General features: G+C 35.5%; 1 protein-coding gene, 1 long non-coding RNA gene and 2 pseudogenes across 2 annotated transcripts; 2 read left to right on the top strand and 2 right to left on the bottom strand.

Annotated features, from left to right (window-relative positions):
* Positions 1-1,525: 1,525 nt before the first annotated feature.
* Positions 1,526-5,737, top strand: LOC120167304 (aminopeptidase P2-like). The gene is made up of 14 exons (XM_039176368.1): positions 1,526-1,896; positions 2,305-2,356; positions 2,449-2,567; positions 2,681-2,800; positions 2,915-3,190; positions 3,347-3,519; positions 3,609-3,863; positions 3,946-4,097; positions 4,208-4,398; positions 4,523-4,631; positions 4,725-4,879; positions 5,040-5,132; positions 5,447-5,527; positions 5,633-5,737. Exons 1-14 carry the CDS (start codon positions 1,591-1,593, stop codon positions 5,702-5,704), a joined length of 2,154 nt encoding a protein of 717 aa, XP_039032299.1. The 5' UTR covers positions 1,526-1,590; the 3' UTR covers positions 5,705-5,737.
* Positions 5,738-7,103: 1,366 nt separating this feature from the next.
* LOC120167387 lies at positions 7,104-13,791 on the top strand (annotated as a pseudogene).
* A 941-nt stretch (positions 13,792-14,732) lies between these two features.
* Positions 14,733-17,746, bottom strand: LOC120167303 (annotated as a pseudogene).
* A 61-nt stretch (positions 17,747-17,807) lies between these two features.
* LOC120167262 lies at positions 17,808-18,627 on the bottom strand. The gene is made up of 3 exons (XR_005520030.1): positions 18,570-18,627; positions 18,002-18,130; positions 17,808-17,910 (listed from the first exon to the last, which is right to left on the bottom strand). It is a non-coding gene; the product is annotated as an uncharacterized LOC120167262 (long non-coding RNA).
* Between the last annotated feature and the right edge of the window lie 2,156 nt (positions 18,628-20,783).

Raw genomic sequence — 20,783 nt, 5'->3', positions numbered from 1 at the left:
TTACATTCCTGCTAAACGAACCAAACACAAAATGTAACATTCCCAATAATCTTATTCCCGCCGGTAATTCCATTCCCGCCGATAATCTTACATTTCGTGAACCAAACACACCCTTAAAGTTGTAATATGATACATGTCACATGTTTAAAGTAATGACATGACATATGCTATGTGTTCAGAGTGATGACGTGATATATATTATATGTTTAAAGTGATAACGTGAATATCATAATATGATTAAAGTAATGACATGACATTATCACATGTTTAAAATTATTATATGGAATATGCTACATTATCTCTCCGAATAAAATAAAAATTGTCATGTCTAAGACAAATTAGATACCACTAAATTTTGTTTTCTGATTTGTTTATATTACTAAAATTTCAATTTTTATCAATTAGAACATTATACTTTGATTTTTCATTCAATTATGTTACTCTTCCGTTAAATAACTAACAGGACGATGACATAAGTAACGATTGATGACGTATCATATCACACCAAAATAAAATCGTTTTGATGCAGTTGTTCTGATGCCTAAAATGACATCGTTTTAGACATTAAACTTCAAGAGTGTATCGAATTTGTCATTGAATCTTTAAACAATTTACTTTTTTGACACTATATTTTTCGATTACCATCAATAGTCAATCACTTCCTACCACTGTCCGTCTTTTGTGAAAATTTTGATACCAAAATGTTCCAATTTCACTCATTCTTTTCATATTTAGTTTTTCATGGAACTCAATCAGAATAGACTAAATTAGAAAGAAAGTCTTCCTTTTTTAAATGTTTGGAGAGTTTATTAGATTTATGGGATTTGAGGTGTTTATTCGAAAATTTAAACGGTGAAAAGTAATATTTCAAGAAGACGAACAACATACCTCAAAACTAACATTATTAGACAATCATTAAAAAAGATTGAGTATTAATATGTCGAACATTTAAATGAATTTTTGTCCATTTTGAATGTGTTTCGTGGACAATTAATCATAGGAAAAGAAAAAAAATGAAATACGAATGTTTTGTTATTGACCTTGCCACGAAATATGAGCGATGACATGCAGTGTTGGCTGCCAACGTCAGCCAAAAAATGCATTGTTAAAAAAGAAAACTGTTTGAAATTGAGTGACAAAATCGATACATTCATAAAATTCAGTGTCTAAACGATGTTGTTTTACGTATCAGAATAGTCACACCAAAACAATATTATTTTGGTGTGTAGGCCATATCAACAACCATTAACCATTCTGACTTAATGACAGAATTGTATAATTGAATGTAAAATTAATATTTAATGTTATAATAATATAAACAAGTAATTTTGTAGTAATTTCCACCTTTTTTTAATGTATGGGGAGAAGACACCTTTATTGACTTCTTGTCTTTCTTCGGACAGTAAAAAAAACATTATCCACCTGTTGTCTTTCTTCCTTAAACGACACAGTTTTCAAAAAATTCCATAATTTCTGCTGTTTTATCCACCTTCAGAAACCGTAACGTCTTATCCACTCTGTATGAACAAAAGCAACTCTCCTCTGGAGATTTGCTTCAACTATCTGCTATTACCACTCTTATCTTGAACAATGCGTCCTCTGTCTCTTAACCCATCTCTTTGCTCTTCTCGTTTCCCTTTCTTCTCCTTCTCAAACCCCATTTTCCTCAAATTCAGAAACAACCCCACATTTTTTCAGAAATCACGAAATGGTCCTCCGTTTTTTATCCTAAGGTGTTGTAGTTCTGGCCCTGTAACTGCTAAGCCTTCGTGGGAGCTTCAAAGGAACCGTGGTGTTCAAGAACCCGATGAAAAGGTCGTCGCTCTTCGCCAGCTTTTTTCCAAGCCTGGAATTGGCATTGATGCTTATATCATTCCTTCTCAGGATGCTCATCAGGTTCAGTTCTCTTTCTTTTCTATACTTTTTTAATACTAAAAAACAGACCTAATTTGAGTCCCCCCTTTATTGAATTCAAATGATTTTGATTGTTTAGGGTATAAAATCCTGAACTTTAGAATTCTATGAGCAATTCTCAGAATTTCACTTGAGGATTTATAGGCTTGGACCACGATGGACGCAGGATTTTCTACAAGGGTGCTTAGGAACCTATATTAAAAAGTTAAGGGATGCGAAATTAAATGATCATAAAAAAATAAAATTAAAATATTTAAATTATAAGAGAATTTAAAATTTTCAAGAGTGGGGAAGTAAGAAGAGAGACCTAGGTAGCGCGGTTTCATGATGTGGCTCAGGTCTACTTGCTCCGATAGGATGTGATGTGGTAATTGGGATTTGACCTGAAAGTTGGCGAGTTGTACCGGGGTTGGCCCTCCGGAGGGTTTCTTGTTGCCGGACGGTGTGTTCAGAGGGTTTCTTACTGTTTGGTCTGGGTGGAAGGTATAACATTATGTTAGTTTAATTGCTTTTTGGCATGGTTTTCAGAGTGAGTCATCGCTGAATGCTACACGAGGAGAACCTATATATCAGGCTTTACTGGCAGTGCAGGGATTGCTGTTGTCACAAAGGATAAGGCTGCTCTATGGACCGATGGTCGCTATTTTCTGCAGGTTCTATTTCGTTGGCAAATTTTATAGTCATTTTAATGGAGTTCTATCTTGCTCGATGAAATATGGTATAAGTGCTTGTTGACGGTAGTTCATCTTTTATTATGACTATTTAGGCTGAGAAGCAATTGAGTTCAAGCTGGATTCTCATGCGTGCGGGTAATCTTGGAGTCCCGGGAACTAGTGAATGGCTGAATGATGTTTTAGCTCCTGGTGGCCGAGTCGGGATTGATCCTGTGAGCAATTTTTCAACCTCTTAAACTGGTGCATCTAGCTTACGATTTGCACTTGGTGTACCCTCTATTTATGCTGGCTGTTTCTGATGATATCTGATAATTCGAAGGGAGCAGTTCCTTTTTTCTTATGATGCTGCAGAAGAATTAAAGGAGGCTATATCTCAGAAGAATCTTGAGTTGGTTTACTTGTATGATTTAAATCTTGTGGACGAAATATGGAAGGAATCAAGACCAAAACCCCCGAACAAGCCAATTAGGGTGCATGATCTGAAATATGCTGGTGTTGACGTGGCGTCCAAATTATCTACCCTCAGGGCCGAACTAGTTGGCACCGGTTCATCCGCAATTGTTATATCCATGCTTGATGAAGTTGCCTGGCTGCTGAACCTGGTATTAGTTATAGCTCGCACTTGGTCGATTATTATTTTCTTAGAAATGAAAATATGGACCAATTTTGTTTTGTCAAGATCTGTTAGTTATTAAGTAATTCTTGTTTTTTTCTTTAAACCTCAATTCGAATAATATACGCCCCATCTTGTTCTGAAGAGAGGAAGTGATGTCCCACATTCACCTGTTATGTATGCGTACTTAATCGTGGAGGTCAACGCGGCAAAGTTATTTGTAGATAAATCTAAAGTCATGCCGGAGGTGATGGATCACTTGAAGAAGGCGGGTGTAGAATTAAGGCCGTATGACTCCATCCTTTCAGAAATAAGGAGGTTCGTTTTGGGTAACATTATTTTTACATTCGAAACATTTTGCTTCAATTTGGGCATGCTTTTTCATGCTATCCTGGTGTCTTTTTCAGATTGGCAGCTGAGGGGGCTAACCTTTGGTTAGATACATCATCGGTTAATGCTGCTATTGTGGAGACCTATAAGTCCGCTTGCGATAAATATCTTATGAACCGTCGGAGTAGAAGCAAAACAAAGAATAAACAATATTTTGAATCCGACGGTCTCTCTGTAGGTCCTTTTGGAGTTTATCTGCGATCCCCAGTTTCCTTGGCCAAGGCATTGAAAAATCCGTCAGAATTAGAAGGGATGCAGAATTCTCACTTGAGGTAATTGTCAGTGTACATGCATACCATAGCTCTTTCTCGTGGAAGTTTACGAGTTACGTTTATATTGATGATATACATGCAGGGATGCAGCTGCTTTGGCACAGTTCTGGTGCTGGCTGGAAGAGGAAATTCATAAGAATGTGAATCTCACTGAGGTAGACGTAGCGCACAAACTTCTTGAATTCCGTTCAAAGCAAGATGGTTTCCTAGATACGAGCTTTGATACAATAAGCGGTATATTAATTTCTTGAATGCTGGAAAAAAGTGAGATTGACACATTTTGTTTTATTTTGGAAGGGAATCTGTAAGGTAATAAACTATTGACATCTAGACTGATATTGCAGGTTCGGGTGCAAATGGTGCTATTATACACTATACACCTCAAGAAGAAAGTTGTAGTGTTGTGGATCCCAATAAATTGTTCCTATTGGATAGCGGAGCGCAATATGTTGATGGAACTACTGACATAACAAGGACGGTACATTTCGGTGATCCGACTGCCAGGGAAAAAGAATGTTTCACTCGAGTCCTAAAGGTGCTGCTTCATTTTTTATATATTTTGTTAGTTGTACAGACAGCTTGAGAATATTGGTTAATAGCTCATAGACAGCTTTTGTGTTGCTTATTTCGGTGTTTCCTGATGCACCATCAAATTGCAGGGTCACATTGCTCTTGATGAGGTCGTATTTCCTGAAAACACCCCAGGTTTTGTGTTGGATGCGTTTGCCCGCTCTGCCCTTTGGAAGATCGGACTTGATTACCGCCATGGTATTTCTCCTACCTTTCTGTTGACTTTCCACGGTATTGAAAAGCTTGGTCTATTATTGATCATGATTTGATTGTCTTGCTCCTTTCTTGCAGGTACCGGCCATGGTGTTGGAGCTGCATTAAATGTCCATGAAGGTCCACAAAGTATTAGCTTTAGATATGGAAATATGACCCCTATACAGAAAGGCATGATCGTTAGCAATGAACCCGGATACTACGAGGACCATGCCTTTGGCATTCGAATTGAGGTACAAAGTCATGACAATTAAAATTTGAAAGTTATGTCAGAGTCGAGCATTGTTTCGAAACCATCTAGTTACTGTTTGAGAAGTTTGTTCAATTCCTTCTAATTAGATGATATATGGCTAGATAGACTCATTACTAACTTAGGCCTCTCTCCTCTTGCAGAATCTCCTTTGTGTACGAGAGATGAATACACCTTATCGTTATGGAGGAATCGAATATCTCGGATTCGAAAAACTAACATATGTCCCCATTCAGGTATGCTATCACTTATGCTGTCTGGAATCTGGATCTTCCTTTATACATTAAAACACACTTTTCTACCCGCTTTCCTGTCTGTTAACTCCACCACATGAAGCTCTTCTGGGCTAAAAATTACTCGTCACAACCGGTTTTCGATCCATTCTAAGAAACTTAAGGTCCAAAACTCAAATTCGCTAATAGATTAAGTTGAAATATTCACTCGGAAGTATAAGAAATCTGATCTTCTAGGAACGATATCTGCTAATAACATGAACATACTAAAGTTCGAGTTGGAGATATATTAAGTCATGTTTATGTTTGGGGTGCAGACTAAACTGGTGGACTTATCTTTGCTCTCCGTCAACGAGATTGAATGGGTCAACTGTTACCATTCACAAGTATGGGAAAAGGTAGGTACTAGACACGCATGTATTGGATTACGGTTAAAGTGTTATGTTGTATCTACTTGTAGAGTTCTCAAGTTATGGTAAAAGCTAAATTTAAGTTGTTTGCAGGTTTCACCATTGCTGGAAGGCTCTGCTAGTCAATGGCTTTGGAACAACACTCGGCCCGTTGATAAACAATGATTCCCAGTCCCTAAATTTCCATTGATAATAAACCTTGTAAATGTATCTTATGAGTTATTGTTTGTAGGGTAATTGCATTTTGTACAGATCATTGCTGTTCTTGAAAAAAAATATGAATATTAAGCTTACTGCAATGAGAAATATGTTGTTGAAAATTCATCAATTAAATAATCAACTATTGTTTATTGTTGTTGGGTACTTGGGTTGCCCTTTTCTTTTTGGTATTTTGTTTTTTTTAATAATATGAGGTGATTGTAAGATAATATCTATTCAATAGCGTACACACACCTTGTAATTGTAAGATCTCAAACTCATAATCTCAAAGGAGAATAACACTTTCTTTTTGTGACGGAATCAGAATCCCAATTCAAGGGGATAAAATATAACTAACCATAAAAAATAAAGGGGGCAAAATATAATTAACCATAGAAAATAAGGAGGACAAATACAAAATAAACTAAAGGTAATAGCTCTAATTTGGAATTTATCTATACATATTTTTAATAATAAAAAAATAGAGAGGCAGTGAGCCCCGGGACGAGGCATAATTTCGTCCATACTCTCTTTAACCACTAAGATCACTAAGTTGGTTTTTTGGTATTTTATTTTTAGTTAATAAATTCTCATTTGATAAAAATGACTCAAATTGTACCAAATTTAACCTTTTTTTAAGTAGAAGTAGTTAGTTTTATTAAAAAGAAAAATATTTATAATTACAAGAAAATTTTATAATTATAATTGTAAACTAAATAAAGAATTAAGATATTTTATTATAATCATTGATAAAAAAATTAACAACTTGATATAATACAAGGAAAAAGTTAAAAATTAAAAAAAAGAAGAAAAAAACTAAAACAAAAATATATACGAATAAATCTAAATGCGTTGACAAACGAACCACAAAAGAAGATAAAACTACTAAAAGACGATCGAAAAATCGTAAATCAAAGTCAAACGACATGAGAAAACTATCCATCAATGCAACTGCATATCCAAATCCAATTCGAGGGTCCAAAGCAACGAAGATCAATAAGATAACAAATAAACGCCATCTTAATCAGTCGAGACGTCGTAAATCCAACATTAAAAAAATAAAACATAAAAACGACCAAACAATTGATAAGGAAATCGAAAATGTGCCAAAAGAAAAATGTATTAAATAACATATATGATAAGTAATTATATATTTAAAAAAACCCATTTCAAATTATAAAATGGAATTAACTTAAAAAAAGTTGGTCTCATGTCACGTTTTGAAAATTAAAGGACTAAAAAAAGCAAATTATAATACAGAGATTAAATTTATAAAACATTGTATAGTATAGAGATCTTCTATAACATTTGACCATAGACAAATCCCACGTGACTTATTGAAGGCGATCACAGTTTTCTATGTCTTCCTTTAGACGTGGCGACTTTACTGAATGTCTCTGGGAGAAGAAAAAGAAAGATCTCATCAGAATCTCTTCAATTCGGTTAACACAGCGCGAACTGATTGAATCGAGAGCATCAGAGTCGAAAACTCGGCAATGGCGGAGATAGGGAAAACTCCGCTTGAATCGGGATGGTTAGCGGCGAGATCCACCGAGGTTGAACTCACTGGAACGCAGCTCACAACGACTCATCCCCCGACTGGCCCAACCTCTCCTTGGATGGAAGCTGTCGTTCCCGGAACGTAATAAAGCTTTGATTTTTGCATATGTTTTCATCAATTTAATTCCGATTTTGCATAACGGAAAAATTTATTTATTTATTCTTTCCATATATATACATAGCATCGTTTTTCTTCTGATGTTGTTGAAATTTATGCCGAGGTTTGCTTGATTAAATTAAATTGCTTTTGTTTTTGGTATGGAAAAGGATTTATGTGTTTGATATCAAGAAATGAAGAGGTAATGAGTGAGATTGAATTTTTGAAAAAATGCTGGTTACATATCAATTGATTTTTGAAAGAAAAAATAAATTTAATTTTAGGATAAATAAATTAAAATTTAAGATTCCTTAGGTTCTGCTTGGTTGTCAGTTTTTTTAACTTGCCATTTTTGGTTTGGATAATTGAAAAAATATATATATTAAATTATGGTTGATGGGAAGGTGTAACTATAGTTGTGTGTGAGTATATTTTTCCTTTTTCCTTTTTCCTTTTTCCTTTTTAATCAGTTATGATATGCTTTTGCTCTTTTCTCTTGCTTTGTAGCAACTGTGTTGGAAGCAGTAGTAGCTAAGGGATCAATAATACAGTTTTTGTTTTTTCAGATTAAACTTTGTAGTTATTTATCATTGTTTTGGACTTTTGGGTTAAAATCATCATTTATGGGATCAATGGTAGCTTTAGCTGATAATAATCAACACAATTGATGATTTTACATCTACTTGTAGGGAACTATATTTACAATGCATGATGGTTTGCTTGTGGTTATAAATATTGCAGTTACATTTGCTTGGGAGTTGAGTTATCTTTGATGGAACTAGTATGTGATGTCTCATTCTTTTTCTATGGATTATATGCTTTATTGGCAGTGTTCTGGCGACACTAGTGAAGAACAAAGTTGTTGCTGATCCTTTCCATGGTTTGGAGAATGAGATGATAATTGATATAGCTGATTCTGGAAGGGAATACTACACATTCTGGTTTTTCACAAAATTTCAGTGTCACCTGGTATGCAATTTTTTTACATGGAACGTTTTTGGGAGGTGAAATGCAACTTGAAAACAGTAAACCTTTTGTCGGGTTTTGCACTCCCGCTAGATTTTTCAAGCGATAACAACTGCATGCAATAAATATTGCAAACCTTATGTCCAACTAGCACACACCCTGATTATTCTTTTTTGTGGTTATTCCATTGATTCTAATTACTTTATATTTTCCAGTCAAGACCTCAGCATTTAGATTTGAATTTTCGTGCAATCAATTACTCTGCGGAGGTGTACTTAAATGGCCACAAAATGATTCTTCCTAAAGGGATGTTTAGAAGACATTCTCTTGATGTCACTGATATCCTAAATCCTGATGGTGCAAACTTGCTGGCTGTTCTTGTTCACCCTCCAGACCACCCAGGGAGCATTCCTCCTGAGGGTGGGCAAGGTGGGGATCATGAGGTATGCATCTTTGTCCAAAATAAGCTCATTAATTTGTTTGATCTCAAAAAATGCGATTTAACATTAAATTTTTGGTGTTAAATGAATAAGAAAGACGGCAACCTAATGGCTCACACCTTTTGTCCACTTAGATTGGGAAAGATGTTGCTGCACAATATGTTGAGGGTTGGGATTGGATAACTCCAGTAAGGTGATTTATGTTAGCTTTTAAAAACTAGGCTTCGTTTTGTTTTTCTTTTATTTTATGATGATATTTAATTTTTGAATGGAAATTTGACTTGTGGAGTGTATTGTTACTGTATTTATGTCTCCTCATAATGCCATTGCCGACCTAAAGCATAAAGAAAAAAAGTACATTTCTTATATGTTCTTCGACTCTCTTGATTTTAATTTTTTTAATTGTGTAATTCTTGTGGTCATGAATGCAGTTGTCTTGTCCCTGCATGTATAAGTGCCTAATGCCCAAAATCCTTTAATTCTGCATTTTGGAAGTCTCTTTAGGAGTAGGACTGTACTTTATTTTTCTGTTGTTATTTTGGGTAGACTGGATTATGAGCAAAAGATTTTTCATCAGTTGAAATGGATTTGAAAGAGTTGGTTACAGTTGTCTCAAATTTTTATTTGAGATGCATGAAACTGAGCAGCAGAGGATCTAAGGCATAATGGTAAAGGTCCATGAAAATCTTATTAGCAAATGGAGTTGAAGTTATGAATGGCTATCCTCTAGTTGGTTTTAGTTTTATAGTTTTAAATGAACGGTTATTGAGCACTGGAGCAGAATCATTTAAAACTAAGGATATAAATGCACTTTTAACGGTCGATGCTAGTAGCTCCCTTATTTTTTGAAGAAACATAAGGGTCGATGCTAGCTACAAGAGACTTCTAAATCTTTTAACGGTTTTTGAAGAATCATTGTAGCTACAATGATACAAAAATCTTACATCAATGTTATAGTTTTATAGATTTTTCATCAGTTGAAAAAAAATGCACTTTTAAAGCCTAAGGATATAAATTGATGTAATTTATAAATTTTTGCATCGTATGGACTTTTCTTTCAAGAATGTATCTGTTTAAAGGTTCTACAACTAGTAGCTAGCATCGACCCTTATTTTTTGAAGAAACAAAAACATCATACCTAACACATCTGACCTCTGTTTGTATCAGAGATAGGAACACTGGTATCTGGGATGAAGTATCGGTATCTATCACTGGGGTAAGATTTATGCGTATTCTTGATTTAATCAGCATTATATGTTTTTCTCTTAATGGTGTTAAGCATATATCATATTGCACACTGGACACTGCCACAAATCTAAGGTGCTATACTATTCATCTTTCTTCAGTTTTTTATTAATCTTTTCCTTTCTTGCCTTTGAACCCTTTCTACCTGATTTTTGTAGTCTTTCCATCTAATTTCCAATGGCTTGCTATAAATAAGTACCTTTGTTTGCAGCTAGTGTTTCTGTAAAGCTGCTTGTTTCTGAATCAGATCCGCACTTGGTTTCATCGTTTTCTGACCAATACACGAGGGCATACTTGCATGCAACAACTGAATTGGAAAACAGAAGTGCTTGGGTTGCTGACTGTTCTTTGAATATCCAAGTGACTACAGAACTTGATGGAAGTGTTTGCTTAATCGAGCATCTTCAGACTCAACATGTTTCAGTTCCTCCAGGAGCTCGTATCCAGTATACATTTCCCAGGGTCAGTGATGGCATCTTTCTTATTGATTTTAGATGTGTTTGTAGCTTCCTTCTTTGCATGAAAGATAGTTCTTTGCCTTAGATGAACATTTTTTGTTCCTCATTGTTTAAAGTATTTGCGGGTATTTGCATTTTGACATAGAGAGTAGGGACACATTTGAGAGCATATGAAGCAAAATTTGACTGAACGACATCTCATTTTTGGAGAAACCATCCTTTTTATTTTGTGATTAAGAACAAATTTGGTTATTATCTGGAGGAAACTCGTGCTGATTCTTTTGTAATAATATTCTTTCTTTCTTGGTATTCTGATTCTGAGAATGGATATTTGTAGTTTTGTTCAAAGCATTCATATACTGCAAGTTTTTTTTTTCTTCATTTACTTACAATATTGTTCAAATGCTTCTGATAAAATTTGCAGCTTTTCTTCTACAAGGCCAATTTATGGTGGCCAAATGGAATGGGAAAGCAATCTCTGTATAATGTCAATATTACTGTTGATGTGAAGGGATCTGGAGAGTCCGATACGTGGGACCATCTATTTGGTTTTCGCAACATTGAGTCTTACATAGATGATGCTACCGGAGGGAGGTATACTCCAGGAATCAATTTTTACCAAAATTAAAGAATGGTACCTAGAATTAAAATAATATGTTCTGTTTCTGCACATCTTTTGACAGGTTGTTCAAGGTAAATGGGGAGCCTATTTTTATTCGTGGCGGTAACTGGATATTGTCAGATTGTTTGCTACGGCTTTCTAAGGAGCGTTACAAAACAGATATAAGATTTCATGCAGATATGAATCTAAACATGATACGTTGCTGGGGCGGTGGGTTAGCTGAGAGGCCTGAATTTTATCATTATTGTGATGTTTATGGTCTGCTGGTAAGATCTGAGCTCTCTCTCTCTCCATAAGTGTGTGTGTGTATGTGCTTTTATGTGTCTTCTAATTTTATGGGATGCTTGAAGCGCTCTCATGCATGTTGTTTTGAGCATATATCTTTGTGGAAGAGGGAAAGTTAAAATTGGCAAGGCCATAAGAAAGATGAGAGAATGCACATAAGATTGTGAGGGTCAAAAAAGATATAGGAAAGTTTTGGAAGGGACGGGCTGTTTGGAGGCTAACTAAAATCCTCCTTATGGGAAATAATAAAAAATTGCAATCAGTTTGGGCAGTATGGGTCCTTTAATTTTTTGTGTAACTCACCTTGCTTCATTATGCATCTTGTTGTCCCGATGTTAAATTGCACATGATTAACTTGGAAAGTAGAAATAACAATTTAAAATTTTGCAGGTTTGGCAGGAGTTTTGGATTACGGGTGATGTGATGGAAGAGGTGTCCCAGTATCAATCCAAATGGTCCTCGACCTGATCTTTTCATGCTATGTGCCAGAGATACCGTCAAGCTTCTAAGGAATCATCTAGTCTCGCTCTCTGGGTGGTGGAAAACGAGCAAGTTCCCACCAGATGACATCAACACAGCTTAAAGAATGATCTGAAACTACATCCATTGTTTGAGAGCCACAGTGAAAATGCAACTTCTGAATGAATTTTCTGTAGAGTCCGAGGACCCCAGCCAATATCTGGATGGTACACGTGTTAATCCAAGGATCCATGTGGGATGGCTTTGCTAATGGAAAGGGAGACTTCACTGATGGCCCTTACGAAATTCAAAATCCCGAAGACTCTTTAAGGATAACTATTACAATTATGGTTTTAACCCTGAGGTTGGTTCTGTTGGAATGCCAGTTGCAGCTACTATCAGAGCTACCATGCCTTCAAAGGGGTGGGAAATTCCATTGTTTAAGAACCTTCCCAATGGTTACACAGAAGAAGTCCCAAATCCCATCTGGGAATACCATAAATACATCCCTTATTCTAAACCTGGAAAGGTTCATGACCAGATCGAACTGTATGGGATCCCAAAGGATTGGATGATTTTTGCTTGAAGGTATTACTCAAATTCTTTTCCTTTCATGTAGAAAGCATTCAACATTCTCTTTTCTTATATTTCCTTAAATGATCATCACAGGCTCAGCTTGTTAACTACATTCAGTATAGAGCTCTATTAGAGGGTTGGACTTCCCGAATGGAGCAAATACACTGGAGTTTGATTTGGAAGACACAGAATCCATGGTCAGGTCTTCGAGGTCAGTTTTATGATTACCTCCTTGATCAGACAGCAGTTTTTATGGTTGTCGATGTGCCGCAGAGCCGATTCATGTTCAGCTAAATCTTGCTACATATTTATAGAGGTACGTAATGTCCAATAATAATCTAGTTTTTAGTTGGATTCTTATTTTCTTTGTTCTCTCTCTCACATCTGTATCCTTCCTTTTGCATGAGCAGGTAGTCAATACTACATCAGATGAGTTAAGCTTTCTTTGCCACCGAAGAAAGTATTGTCAATTAGTGAGTTGAACTATCCAAGTCCAAAAACCCAAAGCCAGTGTACTTTTCTTCTTCTCAAACTCTACCAAATGTCAACTATAGCTTATTCCCGAAACTTTTACTGGTTGCATCTTCCGTGGAGATTACAAGCTGCGGGAACCATACCGGAACAAAGAATTCCTTTGACAATAACATCAAAGACATCTCACAAAGGCTCCTCTTATGAAATGAAATGAACGTGCAGAACAAATCCAAGAAGCCTGATCCCGGAATTTTATCCTACAAGAACAATTATGCTAACAGGAATGCTTATGGTGACTTTGATATGACCTCACTTGAACCCATTCATGATGAAACTAAGGATAACCAGAAGGCTGGTTTACTTCACAGGCTTTACAGACAATTTTCAAGGGAAACTGTTGGTTTGAAGGTTACAGAGATAAACGGATCTGATGCTGGAGTTGCGTTCTTCCTTAATTTCTCCGTTCACACTCTGAAGACTGATCACAATGAAGGAGAAGACACTAGAATACTCCCTGTTCATTATTCAGATAACTATTTTTCACTAGTTCCTGGTGAGGAAATGTCAGTAAAGGTCGCCTTCGAGGCCCCTGAAGGCATCACTCCAAGAGTAGCTCTTCAAGGCTGGAATTATCATTGTGAAGTGACCACTGTTGTTTGACCTTTTTCTCTATGTTCGGGTTCGAGCAGTTCTTACTGCTTGAGGATTCTGGTTGTTCTGTTACATTTGGGGAACAAGCTTCAATGGAGGTTTAGGGATAAAATTGAATGTCTTGTGTGTTTTCTATATCTCCCCTCTGTTTATATGTATGAAAGTGGTTGCGATATCCGAATGCAAGAGTGATCCATGGGCATCCCTCATGTTCAGTTTCATTTTCTTCCTCATACCTATGGTGGCAGGGGTAGTAGATTGGATAATTTTAAACACTATAATATACACATTATGATAATTTCTGGTAATGACTAATGAGTTAGTTATATTATTAAACTCAAAACAGAGATAAAACTACCAATCACCAACTGAAAATCGAAATCTAGACTGAGAAAGAAATGAAACTATTGAGTCTACTGTTTGGTACCACCAATTCTTCCAGTTTCTGCAACCGGTTCAGATCTCGACAGCCAAATTAGTTTTACTGTAAGATCCCCTGGTCGTCACCGGAAATGATCCTCCCTCTCCGGTTCTCTCCAGTTCCTCCGCTTATACCGTCCTCAGTGTCGATCCTAATTACTCTGGTGCCGAGAAAAGAAAATGTGGATAATTTTTAATATTTACTATTTTTTTATTTGAGTAATTTCTAGTTTTATTTACAAATCATGTATCGTTCAACAATCAATTAAATGGAAATTTTAATGTTTAAATGTTTTTGTAAAATACTCTTTTGCTTTATACACTATTTTTTCTCACATGTGAAAACACAGTAAAAAATTCTGGTTAAACACTTTAATTATTGCATATTTTTAATATTATTATCTAAGCTTTGCATTTCAGTGCCATGAGAGGTTTCACTTTTTTCTACATGTGAAAACACAGTAAAAAATTCTGGTTAAACACTTTAATTATTGCATATTTTTAATATTATTATCTAAGCTTTGCATTTTCAGTGCCATGAGAGGTTTTGATTTACAGTAACACAATCCAAAATTGGTCTCTGTTAGATGGAATAAGACTGTATTATATGTTACTCAAAGATCAGACCCTAATCATTAAGATTATGGGTCCAAAATCACCAAAATGATCGTTTTTTACATGAACTTTACAATGATGATCGTTTTTACAACAATGGCATGAATATTGAGATTCACAATAAAATAAAATAAAAAGAATATTGAGATTCACTGCCTTTCAGCTGAAGGCCGCAAAGGCATGAATGATTGCTTCCTTTGCGTGCGTCTGAACTTTAGTGGACTCCAAACCAACGATTTCCGTTGCAAAGCAACGACGGTTGGGTGTGTTGGCTTCCATGAACCTGCTTGCATTGGAGGACTTCCCATGAATTTGCTGCTGCTTCTCATGGCTGCAGGTGTTGTTGTCTCTGATGCCGAAGGAGGAAACAATCTCGAATACCTCGTGACTGAAGGAGAAAACAATCTCGAATACCTCGTGTTCTTTGGATCCCGCATTAATGATAGTCTATTGGCATAATTGAAACCAGCAGTAGAGCTGCGGAGAGGTGTTTTCATGTGAGAATCTGGCCGGAAGGTGGCGATTGATACTCGCCTTTTCGGCTTGCGAACTGTTTTCGTGGTTATCATGGCCGCAGGTGTTGTTTCTGATGGGTTCCTAAGCTTTGGTAATGGAGAAAACAATCTTGAATACCTTGCCTTCCTCACATCCCGCATTAATGATGGTCTATCCATTGTACTGGCATGGTTGAAACCAGAAGTAGAGTTGCAGAGTGGTGTTGTCATGTGCGAATCTGGCCGGAAGGCAGAGACTGATAGTCGCCTCATAGGCTGAAAAACTGCTTTCATGGTAGTTGGAGGTCTGACAGCAATGGAGTTACGTCTTGGTGCCATCGTGTTTTTTAGGTTGTTTTCTTTGCCCTCTGGCACTGTTGCCATTCTAGTTGTCTTTCTGTTGTTTGGCATTGGTGTTGTCGGCATAGGCATGAAATTATTGATTTTTCGCAACGGTAGCCTCAGTTTTGATGGAACCACAGGTGGTTTTTTCTCCATTTTGGTCTTCTCTGCTTCTTGCTTAAGAGATGATCTAGTAGAAGCTGCAGCAGCAGCAGAAAAAGCTCTTGTTTCCAGCTTTATTCTGGTTTTCCGTTCCTCTGCTAATTGAATTTCAAGGTCACGAACCTGTCATCAAATACCAGAGAAAGGAAGATGATACATGACGGTAACACCCGACAATAGTTACCTCTCAGAAAGTAACTTTCTTTGGTTGTGTTTAATGATAATTACCTTTTCTTGTAGGGTTCTGCATATATGTTCTCGGGCAGCCAGTCTCAACTGCAAGGACTGTACATTATCTTGCAACTTCTTTGTTTCCTTCATCATGTTTTAACTTTCTGTCTGTTAATGAATCAGAGGTCAAACTGAGTCCATCCAAAGAAATTGGAAATGTATGTGTGTATTGTGGGTTATCAATTTGCCTACCATTTGCTTATACTTGTTGCTCCTCGAATAAATCCTTCAATGGAATCTTTCCAGAAGGGGATAATAATGATACTGTTGTGAAACAAAAGCTTACCTAGAGAGCTCTGTAGCATATGTGTGAGCTTCGAGTTCCTGGCTTCATGGAAAAGTAGAAGAGTAGAAGTGTTAATATTAGACTTGGTTTTTGATGCGCTGAGTTATGTGTTGTGTTTGCATGAGAGTGATGAGATAGGAGGGAAGGAAGGGGGACAAACCTGTAAGGAATATGGCTAGATTTGAATGCAAGGGCAGAAATCACATCCCGAGCGCTGAGAGAGATTTATTTATAAAACTGGGATTCCTTCAACCTTTCACCTTCAGCTTCAATCTTTCCCACACGTTCACTGCCAGCCAAATCTACCAGCCACAGGTGACTCCTAGTCTTTTGGCCATTGATCAAATTCGTTCCCTTTACAGTTACACGCAACAAGCTGCAAGAGACAATTGTTTGCATTATTAACAAAGCATATGCTTTGGTGCACCATGGTTTTCTTAGCCAATGTGGTTGAATAACAAATTTCTGTTATTAAGATCACAAAAGGTCTAGCCCCTTAACATAATTCAGAAAGTGAAAAATTACCAGTGAGAACGGCTGCTTAATTCATTGGCATTGGTTGCTCCAACTGTTCTCACCGGCTTCCAGACTTAAGAAGCTTCCACACTTCCTCTGTATTGTAAACACGAGCTTGAACAAGTCCTGGGACTTCTTGTGTCCCTTCAGCTGCTTGCTTTATCTCCAACCTTTTATCAAAAAATGGACGTCAATTCAAACTCTCTAAAACTGAGGTTCTTAAATCACAAGTTAGGAAAGAACCAAAGATTGGTAAGAAATTACGAGGTTTATTTTATTTAGCAGTATCAACTATCAACGGCCTCATATCAGTAGGAATAGTTATTGAAGTTTGTGCCAATGAATTTATTCATCTTGAAATGATAAGTAAAACAGGTGTTCAAGCTGGCTTTAGATAAATGTGTGTTTACGACCGGACTTTATGGTTAGCCAACAACTTACAATTTAACCTTAGGAACTAACCTTTTAGTAGTCTGGTTGGAGTTTTCTCCTAGAAGGTCCTTTATCTTTTCATTGTAGACCTCCATCATGCTGACAAATATCTCATATTTCATTACGCACTTCTCTCTTCAAAACTCGAAACAACTCCTCCAATCATGTAGTTAACTCCCCTGTTATCTGGTGTTCCTCCATAGTAAATGTCTTCCCAGTTCCAGTTTGCCCATAAGCAAATATGCAGACATTATAGCCATCCAATACAGAAGTAACAATGGGTTTAGTTCGTGCAAATACAGCCTCTGGATAAAAAAGAAGAAGGCATAATTAAAAGTATTTAGAGTGAACTTCGTCAAGACATCTCAGGTAATGACAGTAAACTCGGCCAAGAGGTCACAGGTTACCTTGGCCATCATCTGGCCTAAATACATGGTCAAAATTGAATTGCTTCTTGGAAGAATCAGAAGAAACCATCTGTAGCTCAGTTTATGGGAAGGATCAAATTCAACTACAGAAGTGGACCATTGGCAACTTCAGATTGATTCAGTGGTCTACATCTGCAAAAACCCTGATGTTTCCTTTAAGCTCAATCACTTCATTGTAAAGGCGTTTCCTCTCTGATGACTCATGTAGGTATTTCTTCTTCAAAAGTTCATGTTCATCATCTATACCAAAAAAACTGAAAAGCCAGTTAAACCAAAAGAAAAAAAGCAAAACAAGATCCAACACAATGGTTCCTTCAATCGTTGGGTACTTTGAGGAGCTGAAGAGTTCCTACATGTCATGGCTAAAAAAGACTTCACTTGACTAGACAGGATCTCGTGCTCCTTCTTCAAATACTATGGCATTTAAGGAAGTCAGCAAAGTCAAATTCTTTAACCTCTAATTAAATTTCGAACATAATGAAAATCAATAGCTTATTCTATTTACCTGAATACGTTACTCAAATCAATAACTTTCTTTAATATGGGAAGAGTTGGCCCCTAGCCGGAGAAGTTTCGGGGTTCATGTTGGATAAAGTATCTTCATCCATGGAATCCATATACTCTCCAAATTCCTCTAAAGCAACAGCGAAAAAATAAACTTAACATAACTTAATGCATGACCAAATATTAGCATTTGAAGCATATAAATGCATCTATAGATTAAGAACAGAAGAATCACGAAACATTTCTTTGCTAGCCAATACAAACGGTTCATAAACCTAATCAAGAGTTTTAATTAATTGCAAAGACGGTTTAAAACCACTTAATATATCTCAGATATTCTAAGTCTAGAACTAAACAAGCAAGTCACAAAAATCATCAATCATCTTCATAAGTAGAAATCCAAGTAAGCATTTTCTAGGGTTTCTAACATGTAAAATATCCCAAATCATTAATTTTTTTTACTATTTAGAGAACTTTTCTTCAAATTTACCTAAATTATCGTTTCGAACGTACCGAATATCTCAAATTTTGCCTGAATGATTTCTCAAAATCGAGAAAGAATAACGTACCTCTATCAGAATCCGGAGAAGGTTTGACTCGCGATTCTCCACTGTTTGATAGGAAAAAAATATGTTTTTTAACAGAAATGAGAGAATTCGATCAATCAAATTGAAGGGAAAAACAAAGTAAACGAGCACCAACCTTTATCAAGAACGACATGTTCGCAACTGTCCGAGCACATTTGACACAGAAAAATCCAAGAGTTCAATTACCAGAACGAGTAAAACTTGAAAGAGATAAAAGAAGTTGGGAAAAAGAAAAGCTTTAGGGCGTTGAGTTTAAAGGGAGAAATTGAGAGTCGGTGGTGGATTGGATTTTGAATTAAAACGAATGAAAGGCTATAGCTGTTACTAATTCTAACGCTATTTTCATCTTCCTTCTCCGTATTAAAATTTGGATTCGGGTCGTTTTAACCCGATTAAGTAATATGGAGGCCTTTCGTAACTGAAGTAAACATCGATTTCAAGAGTTCAGATTTGGACCCGACCCTTTGTTAGGATCCATTTGATAGACATGTAGATGATTAGTTTTTTTTTTATAATGAAGATTACGAGATAGTATCTGTTCAGAATTTTATTAATTAATTGATAACACACTCGTCCTACATACGCAATTGCTCGAATTCAAGCTAAAAAACAAATCTATGTGAGAGGTAGGAGGGGCAACTGTCCCCTAACTTTGATGGTTTAATTGATTTTAAGTCACTAATATTTTTGAATTATTATAATTAAACCATTGCCACTTCTAAAATTTATTGGTTTTAATTATATTTTAAGACCCTTTCAATTTTAAACGAAATTTTGACTTCTAATTTTTTTTAAATTTAATTTCTCTTTAAGACCATTCAATTTTAAAATTAATGAAATTAATCATAACTCCTTAAATTTATGATTTGTTCGATTTTAAATATCTTATTTATTTCAAAGTTAAGCAACTTGTCCCCTCATAGTTCAATTATGACTCCATCCTTACCCAGGTAGGGAGAACAATATTCTCTTTGCCATTGAGACTACTTGATGATTTCATATAAGATAATTAGTTAAGCGCCAAGAATAATTATATTTTGGAAGTAATTATATTCATTTTAAAATATTTTATAATTATAATTTTAACCGATGATAATATCTCATTAGACCACATATTTTTTTTAAAGTTAACGATACTCGACTTAAATTAGGGGGAAACGAAAACAGGAAAAGCTTAAAGTGAGAATTTCACTCTTGTCAAATATAATTTTATATTTTAAGACTTAAATATATCTGGTATTTGAATTAGATAATTTTACATACGATATAATCGTATATTGTTAAGTCAATAAACATATTGATAACACGAATCAATAACCTCAGTAGTTAAGAAATTATTATTTCTTAAGATATCGGGTTCAAGCACCACGTATGTAAATGTGTATGAACGTTCAATATTAAATGATTGAGAGTCTATAAACGAATATTATCTTGTATTTCTCTCCCGACTAATAAAAAATTAAACATCCAATTGAGTTTTACCCATTTCATATTTATTTTCATTTGTAAAAATTAATAATTTATCACATCATACATCAATGATTATCATCAAGAGTCATACCTATATTTATGATTACAATTTCATTAATGCATTATTCACATACACACTTCCTAGTGCTTTTACATGCTCAATGATTTATAACATTCTTAATCATATTAATGTGCATGAAAATATAGGATCAATGAATAACAACTCAACATTCATTGATATAAATCACATCTAAAACATCTCATATACCTCATTTTAGTAAAATTTAGTAAAATGGAATGAAACAAACTCTCAGAGATAATATTTTTAAGTCAAATCGAGTTTTTATTCAACATGAATACATGCTTATAGAATAACGTCAGGATTCGAACCCCTGACCTTGCTTAAAAGATCTAGTGCCTCATTTCACTAGATCAACTAATTGTTGGTATTTTTTCTTTCACTTCACTAGACGATACTCCAAATGAATCGAATCTCGACATAGAAATTAAAGATAATAAATTAAGGTATTTTTTAATCTTAAATTTGATCTAAATCACCTCTAATAACAATATTAGAATGATCTAAACCAACACCACTAATTAAATCAGGAACTCTATTTTTTTTGGAAAAATTAAATTTAAAGCTAGAGTAAGAAAATCATCAATTTTATTATTCCGAGTTTAGATTCGTTGAAATAAGTTAAAAAACCCTCAAAAGTAAGAAAA

Source organism: Hibiscus syriacus, unplaced genomic scaffold (assembly GCF_006381635.1).
Source record: "Hibiscus syriacus cultivar Baekdansim isolate YM2019G1 unplaced genomic scaffold, ASM638163v2 tig00111671_pilon, whole genome shotgun sequence".
Taxonomy (NCBI): domain Eukaryota; kingdom Viridiplantae; phylum Streptophyta; class Magnoliopsida; order Malvales; family Malvaceae; genus Hibiscus; species Hibiscus syriacus.
Note: the sequence above shows the minus strand (reverse complement) of the source record. Positions and strands in the feature narration are given on the sequence as shown.

Coding starts and splice junctions, on each gene's coding strand:
- LOC120167304 (XM_039176368.1), top strand. CDS start 1,591: ATGCGTCCTCTGTCTCTTAACCCATCTCTTTGCTCTTCTCGTTTCCCT. Junction 4,880..5,039: donor CCTTTGGCATTCGAATTGAG/GTACAAAGTCAT, acceptor CTCCTCTTGCAG/AATCTCCTTTGTGTACGAGA. Junction 5,133..5,446: donor TAACATATGTCCCCATTCAG/GTATGCTATCAC, acceptor TTTGGGGTGCAG/ACTAAACTGGTGGACTTATC.